The sequence below is a fragment of the Physeter macrocephalus genome, chromosome 18, assembly GCF_002837175.3.
Source record: "Physeter macrocephalus isolate SW-GA chromosome 18, ASM283717v5, whole genome shotgun sequence".
In the NCBI taxonomy this organism is placed as follows: Eukaryota; Metazoa; Chordata; class Mammalia; order Artiodactyla; family Physeteridae; genus Physeter; species Physeter macrocephalus.
In genome coordinates, this window is record NC_041231.1 from 33,301,080 (window position 1) to 33,315,917 (window position 14,838).

At 36.7% G+C, this 14,838-nt stretch overlaps 1 protein-coding gene across 23 annotated transcripts in view; it reads left to right on the forward strand.

The window, feature by feature from the left end:
* FHIT (fragile histidine triad diadenosine triphosphatase) overlaps positions 1–14,838 on the forward strand; it is a 1,537,641-nt gene that overhangs the window by 434,919 nt on the left and 1,087,884 nt on the right. For 16 of the 23 annotated variants that reach the window (XR_003676743.2, XM_028478555.1, XM_055080195.1 and 13 more), the window contains one exon: positions 10,675–10,766. The exons of 4 other annotated variants lie outside the window; for them this stretch is intronic. Coding sequence is in view for 14 of the 19 variants with exons in the window: in XM_028478555.1 (XP_028334356.1) it covers positions 10,719–10,766 (48 nt within the window). In the remaining 5 variants the exon portion in view is untranslated. The remainder of the gene's footprint in view (positions 1–10,674; positions 10,767–14,838) is intronic. 3 more of the 23 variants (XM_028478563.2, XM_028478566.2, XM_055080200.1) reach the window with 1 other exon arrangement.

Genomic DNA, 14,838 nt, shown 5'->3' on the forward strand with positions numbered 1-14,838 from the left:
AGTAGGTGGTGATAAGTTATGAATATATAATGCAGTACCTAGAGCAGCCACTAAAGAAGTTTTACAAGGAGATGCACACAAAAAACTTTAGATAAATCGAAGTAGAATTCAAAAGTTCAAAGAGCCTACAAGAAGGCAGAAAAAAGAAAACAAAAATACAAACCAGGGAGAATAAACAGAAAACAAACAAAAATAAAGTGGTAGTTTAAGTCCTAAATACCAATAATTACATTAAAGCTAAATGGTCTAAATATACCATGTAAAGAGTGAAAGAATTGTTTAAAAAGCATGACCTAACTAGACACTGTCTATAAGAAACTCACTTTGAATATAATAGTAGAGGCAGACTGAAGGTAAAATGATGGAAAGAGATGTACCATACAAGCATTAATTAAAAGAAGGCAGAAGTAGCTGGTTCTTTGAAAAAGTTAAAAAAATTGACAAACATCTAGGAAGACTGATAAAGAAAAAAAGACTAAAGACACAAATTAACAATATCAGGAATGAAACGGGATAGTACTATAGATCCTGCAGATATCAAAAGGATAATAAAGGAATGCTATGAAAAACTTTATACACATAAATTTGACAACTTAGAAAAAAGATCCATTTTCCTTGAAGAACAAACTGCCACAATTCACCAAATTTGAAAGAGATCTTTTGAATAGCCCTATTATAACTATTGAGGAAATTGAACTCATAATTTTAAAATTCCCCAAAAGGAAATTTCCAGGCCCAGATGATTTTACTGGAGAATTCTACCCAATATTTAATGAGAAATAAGCACCAGTTTTATACAGACTCTTCCAGGAAATAGAAAAGAACACTTCCACTGCCCAATTCATTTTTATGAAACTAGTATTACCCAGATACCAAAGCCAGACACAAACAATACAAAAAAAGAAAACTATGGTATACCAATAACTTCATCAATATAGACGCAAAAGTCCTTAACAAAATATTAGCAAGTAGAATTCAGGGGGAAAAGAAAGAGTTATACACTGTAACCAAATGGGGTCTATTCCAGGAATGCAAGACTGGATCAAAATTTAAAAGTCAATCAATGTAATGCACCATAATAACAGACTAAAGAGGAAAAAAAAATCACATGATTTTATCAATTGATGCAGAAAAAGTATTTGACAAAATTCAACACTGATTTATGATAAAAGCTGTCAAAAAATAAGAATAAGGGGAACTTCATCAACTTGATGAAGAGCCTCTTTTTTATTACCCTCATCTGACATTTATACCAAATGATGAAAAACAATGCTTCCCGCCTAAGTGTAGGAAGTAAGGTAAGGATGCCTATTCTTGCTACTCCTATTCAACATAGTGCAGGAAGCTCTAGTCAATGCAATAAGGCAATAAAAAGAAATAAAAGGCATACAGATAGAAAGGAAGAAAGAAAACTGTCACTATTGCTAATGACATGATTTTCTACTTAGAAAATCCTTAAGTGATCAAAAAAAAAAAAACCTCTTAAAAGTAAGTGAGTTCCACAAGGTTGTAGGATACAAGACAATTTTTAAAAATCAATTGTATTTCTGCATACTAGCAATGAACATGTGGACACTGTAATTAAAAATGCAATTTACAGTAGCTCAAAGTTATGAAATACTTAGGTATAAATCTAATAAATCATTCACAGAACTTATATGCTCACTGTGACATAATGCCGATGACTGAAATCAAAGAAAATCTAAACAAATGGAAAGACATACCATGTTCATGATTTGGAAGTTTCAGCATAGTAAAGATACCAATTCTCCCCAAACTGATATGCACATTTAATGCAGCTCTTACCAAAATCCCAGTATGACTTTTTATATGGACAAGACTATTCTAAAATTTATATGAAGGCAAAGGAACTAGAATAGCTAAAATAATATTGAAAAGAAGAATAAAGTGGGAAGAATCAGTCTACCCAATTTTAAGGCTTATTTTACAGTTACTATGTGGCTGTTCATGAAGTGATAGACATGTATGTCAGTGGATCAGAATAGAGAAGCCAAAAAATAGACTCAATGAATATTCCCAACTAATTTTTGACAAATGTACAAATCCCTCAATGGGAAAAAAAAAAGAGCCTTTTCAAAAATGATCCTGGAGTAATCAGCAAAAAATGAACCTAAAATTAAGTCTTATACCTTATGTAAAAGTTACCTCAAAATGTATAATGGACTTAAATGTAAGACATGAAACTATAAAACTTTTAGAAGAAAACATAAGAGAAAAAATCTTTGGGATCCAGGGCTAGGCAAAAAGTTCTCAGACTTGACATTGAAACACAATTCATAAAAGGAAAAAAAATCATATATTAGACATCATCAGAATTAAAACTTTTGCTCTTTAAAAGACCGTGATAAGGGGATGAAAAGACAGATACAGACTGGGAGAAAATATTTACAAACCATAAATCTGACAAAGGACTAGTATCTAGAATATATATAGACCTCTCAAACAATGTTAAAAAAAATCCCAAGCAGTCCAATTAGAAAACAGACAAAAGTCATGAAGAGATATTTCACCGAAGAGGTTTTATAGATGGCAAGTAAGTGCATCAAAATATGTTCAATATTATTAGCTGTCAGGGAAATGTAAATTAAAACCACAGAGATATGTCACCATATACCTATTGGACTGGCTTAAAAAAAAATAGTGATAACACCAAATGCTAATGAGGATGCAGAGAAAATGGATTACTCATATATTGCTGGTGGGAATGTGAAATGGTACTGGTACTCTGGAAAATAGTTTGGCAGTTTCTTATAAAACTAAACATTCACTTACTGTACTCCTGGGCATTTATCCTGAGGGAATGAAAATTTATGTTCTCATAAAACCTGTGCATGAATGTTCATAGTAGATTTATTTGTAGTAGCCAAAAACTGGAAGCAACACAGATGACCTGTACTGGGTGAATGGTTAAAGAAACAGTAGTATATCCAAATCACAGCGCACTACTCAGCAATGAGCTATTGATGTGTGGAACTAACTACTTGACTGAACCTTCAGAGATTTAGGCTATGGGAGAAAAAAGGCAATTCCCAAAGATTACATACTGTATGATTCCATTTATATAGCATTCTTTTTTTTTCTTCCTTTTTTTTTTAAATTTATTTTTGGCTGTGTTGGGTCTTCACTGCTGCATGTGGAGTTTCTCTAGTTGTGGCGAGCGGAGGCTGCTCTTCGTTGCGGTGTGCGGGCTTCTCATTGTGGTGGCGTCTCTTGTTGCGGAGCATGGGCTCTAGGGCACACAGGTTTCAGTAATTGTGACACGTGGGCTCAGTAGTTGTGGCTCACGGGCTCCAGAGCGCAGGCTCAGTAGTTGTGGCACATGGGCTTCGTTGCTCCGTGGCATGTGGGATCTTCCCGGACCGGTCCTCAAACCCGTGTCCGCTGCATTGGCAGGCAGATTCTTAACCACTGCACCACCAGGAAAGCCCTATATAGCATTCTTAAAGTGACATAATTATATAAATGAAGAACAGATTTGTGGTTGTCAAGGGTTAAGGCAGTGTGAGGTGGGAGGGCGATGGGTGTGGCTATAGAAGGGCGGTAGGCGGATCTCTATGGTGATGAAAATATTCTGTATCTTGAGTGTATCAAAGTCAGTATTCTGCTTGTGCTATTGTACTATAGACTTCTAAGATGTTACCATTGGGAGAAATTGGGTAAAGGGTACATGGAATCTCTCTGTATTTTTTTCTAACAACATTATCTCAAAATAAGAAGTTTAATTAAAAAGGGGGGGACACGTGAACAAAAAGAATTGGGAAGATAACAGTGTAATTGTAAAAGCTGCCTTAAAAGGCCAGAGACTAATTTAGAAGGAAAAAAATGTGAAATCTAAGGATTTAGTGGCATTATAAATCTATGAAAGTGGGAGTGAAGGAATACGAAAAGAATGTTGAAAAAACAGTAAATAATATTAGATCCCCAGAGTCGTTGCCTAACCTGCATAGCCTGGGAGCTGTCCCTCTCACCCTGCCTCCACCACCCAGAAGGAAGGCTGGAGGGGGTGTGAAGCACAGGATCTGTGACTGGGGTCACTGGGCATAGCTGAGGACAGAGCTATGGCGATGAAAACAGGGGGATTAAGTGAAAGTCTGCATAATGGGGCTTCCACTCTTTCCCACACTTAAATCCCAGAAAAATGGCAGCTAGGCACGAGATTGAAAGACACTTTTCTGGGGACTTTGACCAGCCCAAGAAAAGAGACCTAGAAATACCAGCCAGGAAGCCAGTCACTCGAGGCCTGTGTTGTCCACCATGGTAGCCACTAGCAACATGTGGCTCCTGAGCGTTGAAACATAGCTTGTCTGACTTGAGATGGGCTGTAAGTGTAAAACCTATTAAGATTTTTGAATATTGTACTTCATATAAAACGTGTAAAATATCTCGTTAATTTTTATTACATGTTGAAATAATATTTTTATATACTAGGTTAAATAAAATATGTTATTAAAATAATGTTTTAGAAGAGTAAGAGACTGAATTTCTCCCATGTTGAAAGCAGAAAAGTAACTTTTATGGAGCTTTGGTGGTTTTATAAGTGAAACGAAAGCAACGGGATATCAACATGAAGGGAGCAATCAGCCAGGAAACAGAACAAAGAAAAGCTTAGCCATATATGTGTATACATATCTATGATATATGTGATGTGTCTCTCTCTATCTAGTTCCTATTGAAGTCAAGGGGTTTTTTTGTTTTGTTGTGTTTTCTTTTTTAAGTATAATTGGCTGACTTCCAGAAATAGGCAGACCATCTGGATGTCCATATGGATTGTTCTCTTCTCCTGAATTTATCTTGAACTCTGGGTGAGATTAACACAGATTTGGGGAAACAGCAGAGGTCCTTCACGTATCAGTATGTGTCCAATATGCAATATGTATGATTCGTTGAGTGAGTCATTCTGTCTGGATTGGAATCCCAGATCTGCAGTTTAGTAACTGTGGTTTAGGTCTGGTAACTGTCTTTGCCTCTGTTTCCGCATCTGTAAAACAGGAATAAAAATAATAGTATTCTTTAAGTCATTGTGACTGAATGATTTACTGTGTGAAAAAGACTTAGTCCCTGACACATAGTAAACATTGTGTTAATGTTAGCTATCATTATTATTTCTGTGGGCTAGTAGCTCTAGTATTGTCTCTAATCCTTAGGACAGCCTGTAAAGTAAGTAGTGTTATCTGAGAATCCAAGGCTTAGAGAAGAAGCTGATCTCCTGGGCCACAAGTTACTTCAAAACCAGAGCTTTTTCCATTTTCCTATCTTGCCTCATAAATTTTAGTACCTCATTGCTGATAGAAGCCTTTTATATCATCTTAGGCGGTTACTGAACTTGTCTGCAGAATGGATCGTTAAAGGCTGGGCTCTGGGGTTGGAGAGGCTTACGTTCGAATCCTGATCCCACCACTCAAAAGCAGCTGGGTGGTCTTGGACAAGCTACTCAACTCCATGAAAGTTTCTCAGGTTGTAATAAGGATTACATTAGCTAATGTATGGGAAGCTCTTGGCACACTATGTGCTGTGTGATTATTAATTTTTCATGTTTATGATTTTTATTATAAATATGATCTAAGTCTCAGAGCTAGTTCGTCGTGGAGGTATAACTGAAACTCTGGTAGGTCTTTTATTCAGTGCTCTCTCTTCTCTACTTTGCTATCTAATTGGTTAGTTTTCATTCATGCTTTTAGAATCTACATTTATAAAGTCAGAGCTGTTAGTGAAGATTTTATAAGAACACTTTCCAAGAGTTTTTTTGAACTGCCAAGTCCAGAGATTTAGGATGTAGCTTGGTGCTGAAGTAATTGGCTCTCTTAGTCTTGCATTATAAGAAGTTCCCTTTCAGAGTATAAGGTTGAGAACCATGAAAGGAACTCTCATGTTTTGGTAATTGCTTTAAGGAATAGCTTGCCTTTTAAAAACATACATTATTCAGCTACAACTCCTTCCTTCCCTCACCTTGCCGTTTTGAGAATCTCCTCATCATACATCTTCACAATCTTGTTTTCTGAGTTTCCCCTTTTAACTATTTCCTCAAGTACCATCCCATAATAATATTTTCTTTTCAGTTTATCAACTAGTTGGGGAAGTGATGTACTTGTTAGTATTGAAGAGTTTCTGAGGAATATAGAAATGATTCAGTCTTAGGAGAATACAGAAATGATTTAATCTTAGGTGAATACAGAAATGATTTAATTTTCTACCTGTCAAAGAACTGAAGCATCGTGAAACTGGTCTTAGCTAGCTGCTTGAAGCAAGCTGTACACTATTTACTGCAGTTATATCACGTCAACAGACAGTTCGTGATCAGAGATTAATTCAGAAAGTCTCATTAATATGTTGAGCTAACAACAGGGATGAGATGTTTTAATACCTCCTTGAATGCAACATTTGTTGTTTTCTTGTGTGAATGGGATGGATTTAGCTATGAAAAAGACTGAACTCCACAGTGCTCTGATATTGATAAAGTGGGTGTCTTCTAAACTTCTTTTAAATTTATTCCTCCTCTTCCTGGAGTTAACCAGGTAGATTATAGTTTAATTTTCCCAATGGGGAGTTTTAAAGCAAAAGGACTAACAGTTTTTTTCCCCAACATAAGTGAGAGAACATCAGGAAATAGAATTGCAAATATATTTCCATTTTGTCATAAAGAACCTTAACATTTTTCCCTGTTACTTAGACATCAGTTTAAACTATGACATTTATCTTGTTTTGACTAGCACTAGAGTAAGAGAGAATAATGTTCTATATTACAAGGACCTCATTGCCTGAAATAAATCTCTAAGGATACCTTAAAATTCTCTTACCCCTCTCTTCTTGTGGTCACCATGGCTCTTCTGTTTGGTTATTGAGCTGCTTCACAGTGATAATCATGCTAAACTTTTCAGCTACTGTTTTGAGCTATCCCTTTCAAACTGGAGATTAGAGAGAAGTTTCACTTCCTCCCATCCCCCATAACGGAACCCAAGTTGAGCCAGGAAAGCTTTGTATTCGTCATTGATCCATTCATCAATGCAAAGTTATTAAGTGCTTTCCATTCAGCATCTGTGTAAGGTGCTGTGAAAACTGCAAAAGGCCCTTTGGACCTCAAGAAACTCCCTTATGTTCCTCTTTTACTTTCCCTTCCTCCCCCTCTTTTACCAACTTCCCAAAGAATTTGAGGCTGTTTACTAAATCAAAGGTAGTGTGCAAGTACTAAAACAACCATAAGACAGAAATGTGACCATCTTTATTAGTATAAGTTGGTAGGTTCATGGAATGAGAGAACTAAATTTGGTTGTAGGTTTCCTAATCCCTAAGGCAGAAAGGGAATTACTAGCTTATGTAGCCTTCTTTGTCTGACCAGAGAAAGCATTACAGCTTTTCCATGCTGGTAGACTCTCTTTGGGATCAAAACTGAAGGTAGAATTTACTGGTTTACAAAGCGAATGTTGAGTTTAGTGCAGTTTTCAAACAGGAATAAGTATCGGGAGGAAAGATTGAGGGCATGGATTCATATCTGTCTTGCTTACTGTTATGTCCCAGTGCCTGGTGCATAGTAGGTATTGGATACATAGTTGTTCAATTAAAATGGTCCATTCAATGGACAATTTGCACCGACTTTCAATAACAATGAAGACACTATATACTCTGCCTTTGAATGTTGTATTCTCTCTCCCCAGAAGGCCATCCTCTAGCCCTTCTTTACCTCCTTCTCATCCTTCAGGTCTCATGTTAAATCCAACTTCTTTTGTTTTAGTATCTCAAAAGGATCTGCTACTGAATGTCCTTTGCTGCGGTTCCATTTATGAAGAGTTATCACATATTTCATTTGTTCCTTTGAAAATCCAATGTTTTTTGCAGTGCAGAGCAGCCACGTTATTGTAAGTACTTACTCAGACAAATTAAATGATTCTGTGTGGTAGTTCTGAAAAGTCTAATTTCCATGTGCAGAATCATGTTTATCATCACCCAAATTCAAAGGCACAAAATAGCACATTTACATTGGTAACTTATTCATAACATTCCCTTTCTACCTTGTTTGTTTGTTTTATTGTTAGAAACCAACCCAAATCCCATCTGTAGGATGACACACATAAAAGGATGAAATTTAAATATCAGGGCTATGATGGGGGCGAAGCAATTGAGGCATATCGGGCCTTGAATTGGTGCCCTTTGCCTCCTGGCTGCATTACGTAAAGATAGGGGCATTGCCAGATTTTCCTTTAAGGGTTTGACTAACTGCTTCTTCAAGGCCTTAAGGTCTCTCAAGGAAGTGTACAGATAAGGCATTTTTAAACACAGTATTGGCCCAGGAGGAAGTCTTTTGGGGCCTTTACTTCATGATTACTGAACTTTTCTGCAAACCTTTTTCCTCCACAGATTCTCCCTCCAGGAAGAGACAGAACATTCTTTACAATTCTAGCCTCCTTAAAGAATGACCTCCTTGCCTCAACAAGCGTCTTTTGGTATTACTGGCAAAAATGAATTATCTTAAAGCTAACTTTTATTTTAAAGCAAAAATTCTCTTTTGGAGGGGGGAGAATCTAATCTCAAGCCCTAGAACATATAAGGTTAATGGCAAACTTGCTTCAAGGAGAGAAACGGGAAAAGCAAAATTGTTAAGTCACCTGAAGAAATGATCAAGCGTATTGTTCCCTTGATTCTGTAATATTACAATGAACCTTTTAGAAAGGTTGAAAAGATGTCCATGGTGTGCTCTCAGTTTACTTTGTCTGTAAATTCATGTTCCCTCTTCCCCGTGGTTCCAGAGGCACTGGTGTGTGCTGAACGGGTTCTCCTGGATGAGGGCTGAGTGTCTTTCCAGATGACAGATGGTTCCCTCTGCTGGCTGAACTTAAATTCAGTCCTCCGAGCTGAGCCAACCTGGGAGGAATCGCTATCCTTCTCACTGATTATGAAAACAGTTTTGAGATCCATCCTTAAAGAAACCAACCATCTGTGACCAGTTTAAGTGCACACCGGAACTGATGATGAGCTAACTTACTTCCTCCTTTCCTCCCTCCCTCCCTCTCTCCCTCCCTTCTTTCCTCCCTCCCTTTTTTCTGACTTCCTTTATTTTGAGAAAAATTTAAAGATACAGACAAGCACAAAAGGTAGTATAATAAGCATCTGTATTTCTACTGTCTAAAAAGGAGCATCTGTTTATGTCTAGTCAGTTTTACTTCTGGTTTGTGTGTTTGTTTCTTTTTAAAGAAATTATTGATGAAACTAAATTCTCTTTTAACTACCATATCCTGTTTTCCTTCCACCCTTCAGTCTCTCAGCTGTCTGTACCTCCTGCTGAAAATTCCCTACCATAAATTTAGGATGTAATATTTAACTAGTCTATCGTTTATATTTTTATGTAGATGCATATATATACCAACAACCAATATATACTATTTTGTTTAAATATTTTATGTTTAAATCTTTCCTTCTTGTTTCTTTTTTAATGTAACAGTATTTATGAAATTTATCTATATTGATGCCTATAAAATCAGTTGATTTTAACAGCTGCATAATATTCCATCCTATAAATATAGCACATTTTATTTGCCTATTCGCTTTCCAATGGAACTTTTAGGTCATTTCCAAGTTTTGCTATACAAAAACAAAAAAAACACTGCAATAATCTTTTTAGTATATGTCTCCTTGTGTCCATGTTGCCTGAGCCCAGTATACCCTGCAATGAGAATCAGTAAGCTGTAGGATATATGTAGTATTACTTTTGATAAATATAACAAAATTGCTCACCAGGATGATACCAATTAATGATTCGGCCAGAAGTAAGCTAGAGTATTATGCTATTTTTTTCCGCCACATCTACTGAAGCCCGGGCGCCCTAGAGCCCGTGCTCCACAATAAGAGAAGCCACCATAAGGAGAAGCCCGTGCATTGCAACGAAGAGTAACCCCCACTCTCCACAGCTAGAGAAAGCCAGCGTGCAGCAATGAAGACCCAACACAGCGAAAAATAAATAAATTAAATAAATACAATAAAAAAAATTACTCTCTCGATAGATATACCCTTCATATATTATTATGCCCATTTGACAGAAGTGAAAAGTGAGGCTCAGTGAAGTTCAGCAGCTATATAGGACACAGAGATGGTAAATGTGTTACTAGAATTCAAACTCAGGTCAGTAGGACCAAAAACCCTTGTTTCTTCCACTGTCAGTTTCCCTCAGATTCTCATGGACACCAAGGTTTCAAAGGAAAGGAAGTAGATTGACCCATAAAATACCTTTCAGACAGATGCTTCGGTACAGACCGCCACAAAACCAGAGAAGTACTCTTCCTACCGACTTCTGGGTTGGCCTCATCTTTATGCAAAATGGAAAACCCCTGTGCCAGGACTGGCTGGCTCTGAGGAAGGGCAAATAATAATGCAGCCAGAACAGCCCAGGACTAGAAATGGGAAGATGGAATGTCAAAGCACCATTCTGTTCCTTACTTTATGTGATCTTGTAGGAGTCACTTAAGCCACTCTTGAATCGTGATCTCTCTTGTGCAGAGTAATGACAATACTTAGAATTTGCACATGTGCCTTTATTCTACCCTTTTAATGGTACCAATACTGTCATGCTAGCTCAGTTTTCACGGTGAATGTCCCCAATGAAGTTGTACTATAAGCCATCTAGATCACTGTGGAAATGATCATCTGAATTTCTCGTTTATGGTGTAGGTATCCCAGGACTGCCTGCTTGCCAAGACCCTCTGTAGAACTCCATGCACCCTGCTGTTGAGCGCTCTGAGGAGGTAACAGTATTCAGAGAGGTAGAGTTTCCTTAATTTAAAAATTTTTCATAGAGTTAGGTATAACTGACCTACTATGGGTGTCCTTATAATAGTAGTAAGATTTCTATGTACATATAAAACAGAACTCTTAAAATGGTAAAATTTTAGGGCTCAGTTTTCTTGGAGAATTTACCCTCTCCTGACTTCAATTTGTAGCTGCCATTGAAAACTTGGGGTATAAATATTATGTCAGTTAAATAAAGGATTGATAACTTCACTTTCTGGAGAAAGCATTAACTTCCCTTTCATGAAATGTAACTTTACCATTACCTGGTTGACATGCTATTATATTATTCTCCCTTCCACCAGACAGTTACACATATTTAATAATTTTTTTGTATAAAAAGTAAGGTTAAGCAGTTGCAAAGACAAGTTGTTATGCTTTGCATGGTTTTGAGAATGATCGTGGAGATGAAATGACATTAGTAGTAGCAGGAGGACACACTGATATGAAACATATCTCCTGAAATAGCAAGGGATTCTTCTTGATCAGAGGAAATCCTAGTGACATTCGCTGGGACAGTGAAGAATAAATCTTATAAAAAGCCCTGAGGATAGGGCAAAATAATGACTCTTCTTTGTATTTCTTTGGATGGTTTCACTGGATGTTTAATATACATTAAAAAAAATAGCAATAAAGGAAGGGAATGTGCTAATGTGGCAAAACTTCCCCAGTTTTGATGGTGTCAGTGGACAGTGTTCATTTAATACATCCCTAGAACTCATTTGTGTAAACCCCTCTCCTTTTCTCTCACCCCTTCTCATCTTTACTCCCCTCATAGTATCTCCCATTCCGAGGTCTCAACAAACAATTTAACATGTGTAATAAATACAAATATTGAATAGCCCCATGTGTCAGAACACAAAGATTTTGTATGCTTTCAGTCAAGACCCGGTCTCCTGTTTCCACTTTACATTGTCTGCTTACTTACTCTTGGCCCTGTTTTCTATTCTCTCTTGTTCCACAGTTGCTTGAAACCCATGGATTTATGCAAAAGACTGCCCCTTACATTTGTAGGACTGTGACACATTGCTATATTTTCTAGAAATACTCACCAAATGCAGATTATGGAGGGATGAGTCAGGCATCTTCACTTCTTAATGTGCCTGATTTCTTTCTGGTGAATTACCTTCCCGTCTAGAGTGTTTTTCTGGAAGATGCAGAAGGTTTAAGGACAGTAAATGAAATGAGCTGAAATGGAACCCTGGTGTTAACGTGTTTCTTTACTATGAGCTTTGCATGGAATCGTTCGATCCTTGTGTTATGGTTCTGTTTAGTGTTTTTGAGCCCTGAAGCAAGGCTCTTTTAAACATGAAAGCTGTCAATATGAAATATATATATATGAAAGAGGGGCATTTTAATATTAATAATTAGTGGAAGGAGGAATTATAGGCTATAACTTTGAGTTTTAAGATCTCCACTTATTTCTCTTTGCTTAGAAACACTTCTCTTTTCTCTCTTCACAGTAAAAGGCATGTGCTTGTTGATTCCAAAGTCCCACACTTTGCTGTTTCTTTTCTTTAAAAAGACTGACTCAGATTTCTGCTATTTGCGGCGTGATCTCAGTTAACTCACTTAACCTCTCTGAGCTGTGGTGTCTTCCTCCATAATATGAGGCTAATTATAGGAACTACCTCACAGAATGGTTGTAAAGGATTAAATGACAATTTTTATAAAATGATTAGCAAGATACCTGGTGTACAGAAACTCTCAAAAAATGGTAAGAACTATTATCAGCAGGAAATGTGCACTTACAAATTCAGTATTGGTGTTTAAGGATATCATTTTCAATATTCTGTTTCTCTTAGCATATTACCTATTGCAGTTTTCAGTGAGGCAAGATATAGAGATATCTGAGACCAAAAAAGTAAGGTAAAATAAATAACGTGGCAAAGTACCATGTAGATAATCTTTGGTAGTCATGATCCTGTACAAGCCTCATTGCTTTGAGATTACATGCTGCCAGTGTAACACCCAGATCTGATTGATGTTTTATATTTTATCATTTAACTTTATGCTGTACTTTCATTCCAAGTCTTCTCATGTATTTGGCAGGATGATCAAGGAAACTCTGAGTGTGGCTTATGTTTCTAGTTAAAACCAAAACCCAATATCACTAGGTGAAGTAATGAATGGAGGTTAAGTATTTTGAGGAGAGAAACTGCTAAATGCAAAGGAATATTTCCTATATGTTTTTACTTGTTTCCATTTCTAGTATGGCTAAGTGAACTCTACTGAACCTGGCATTTTCACAGATAGCAACTATAAAGTATGGGGGAATATTACCTGAAAGCCCTAGAGAGTGAAAATAAGCAGGTAGATTCTGAAAGGGAATTGAGATTCAACACTTGGAAGCAGGGGCCAGTGCAGAGTGAGTTCCCCATTTTACAGCTTTTTGACTGAGGACATGTTGAGGTTAATTAATGTCACTTGGGGTGACTAATTCCAGTAGAAAAAACACATTCTTTTTGGCTTGAAGACCCAAAGAACAGGGTTCAGGGCAACCACAGCCACTGGAAAATGAAGCCAGAATTCTGGAAAGGAGAGAGGAAGACAGGGGAGTCTCCCAATTCAATGTATAAATACTACCCAAAGTTTTGACTGACCCCTGAACCACAAACGCGTGGAGCAGATACAAAGTAGCACAGCTAAAGATGAAAGAACTGAATTGAGATTTGAGCTGCCACCCAAGAGATAGTTTTCAGTTTGTGTATAACCAAATTAATTGCCTGCTAAAACAAATAAATCAGTGCTCTTCAAAGAAGCCTAACAGATTTTAGAGTCTTTACTCCATAATATTCACATTCATACATTCCCATGATACAACCCCGAATTACATAGCATACGAAGAACCAAGAAAATGCGACCCCTTCTGAAGAGAAAAGGCATTCGTCTGAGACTAATTCCAAGATGACCCAAAGGTGGGAATCAGCCAAGATTTTAAAGCAGCTATTATAACCATACTCAGTGAGGACAGAAAGATACCCTCATAATGAGTAAAAACATAGTAAATAGAAACTACAGAAAAGAACCAAATGGCAATTCCAGAGCTGAAAAATATAATATTTGAAATAAATATTCACTGAGTGAGCTTACATCCATTGGAAGTAACAGAAGAGGGTGTCAGTGAACCTAAAGATAGAGCAGTAGAAATTTTCTTTCTGAAGAACAGAAAGAAAAAAGATTTAAAAAACTGAACAGAAAAAAATGAAAAGAGCCTCAGGGGCCTGTGTGACATAAGTAAAAATGTGTAACATACAAGTAATTGGAGTCTCAGAAGGAGAGGAAGAAAGAGAATGGGACAGAAAAATATTTGAAGAAATAATGGCCAAAAGTTTTTAAATTTGATGAAACATACATTTACAGATCAAGAAAGTCATTGAACCTCAAACAGGATAAATTTGAAGAAAACTATGCCTGCGCACATCGTATTCAGATCGCTGGACACCAACAATAAGGAGAAAATTTTGATAATAGCCAGAGAAAAATGGCAGGTTACCTTCCAGGAAACAGTGCTTTAAATTAGTACTACCTTCTCATCAGAAACTACAGAGTCTAGAAAAACTAAAATGATATTTTTGAAGAGAGGAAAAAAACCCTTGTTAACCCAGAAATCTATATATAGTGAAAATATCCTTTGAGAATGAAGGCTAATTTAAGACATTTTCAGATAAAAGTAAACTAAGAGAATTCATTGCCAGCAGACCTACATCACAAGAAATGCTAAAGGAAGTTATTCAGGCTGAAGTGAGATAACACCAGATGGAATCTTAAATCTTCAGGAAGGAATGAAGAATGTCAGAGATTGTAAATATAAAAGTATTTTTTTCATCTCAGTGTCTTTAAAAAACACAGAACTTTTAAAAGCCAAATCATAACACTGCCTTGTGGTGCTTATAATGTGCTGTGTGTAGATGTCATACATAAGACAATTATAGCATAAATAATGAGGGGGGTGCATAGTAAATGGACTTACACAGTTGCATGGTTTTTGATTTTATATGAGGTGGTATGAAGTGAACTCTAAGTAGAATGTGAAAGGTCAAGAAT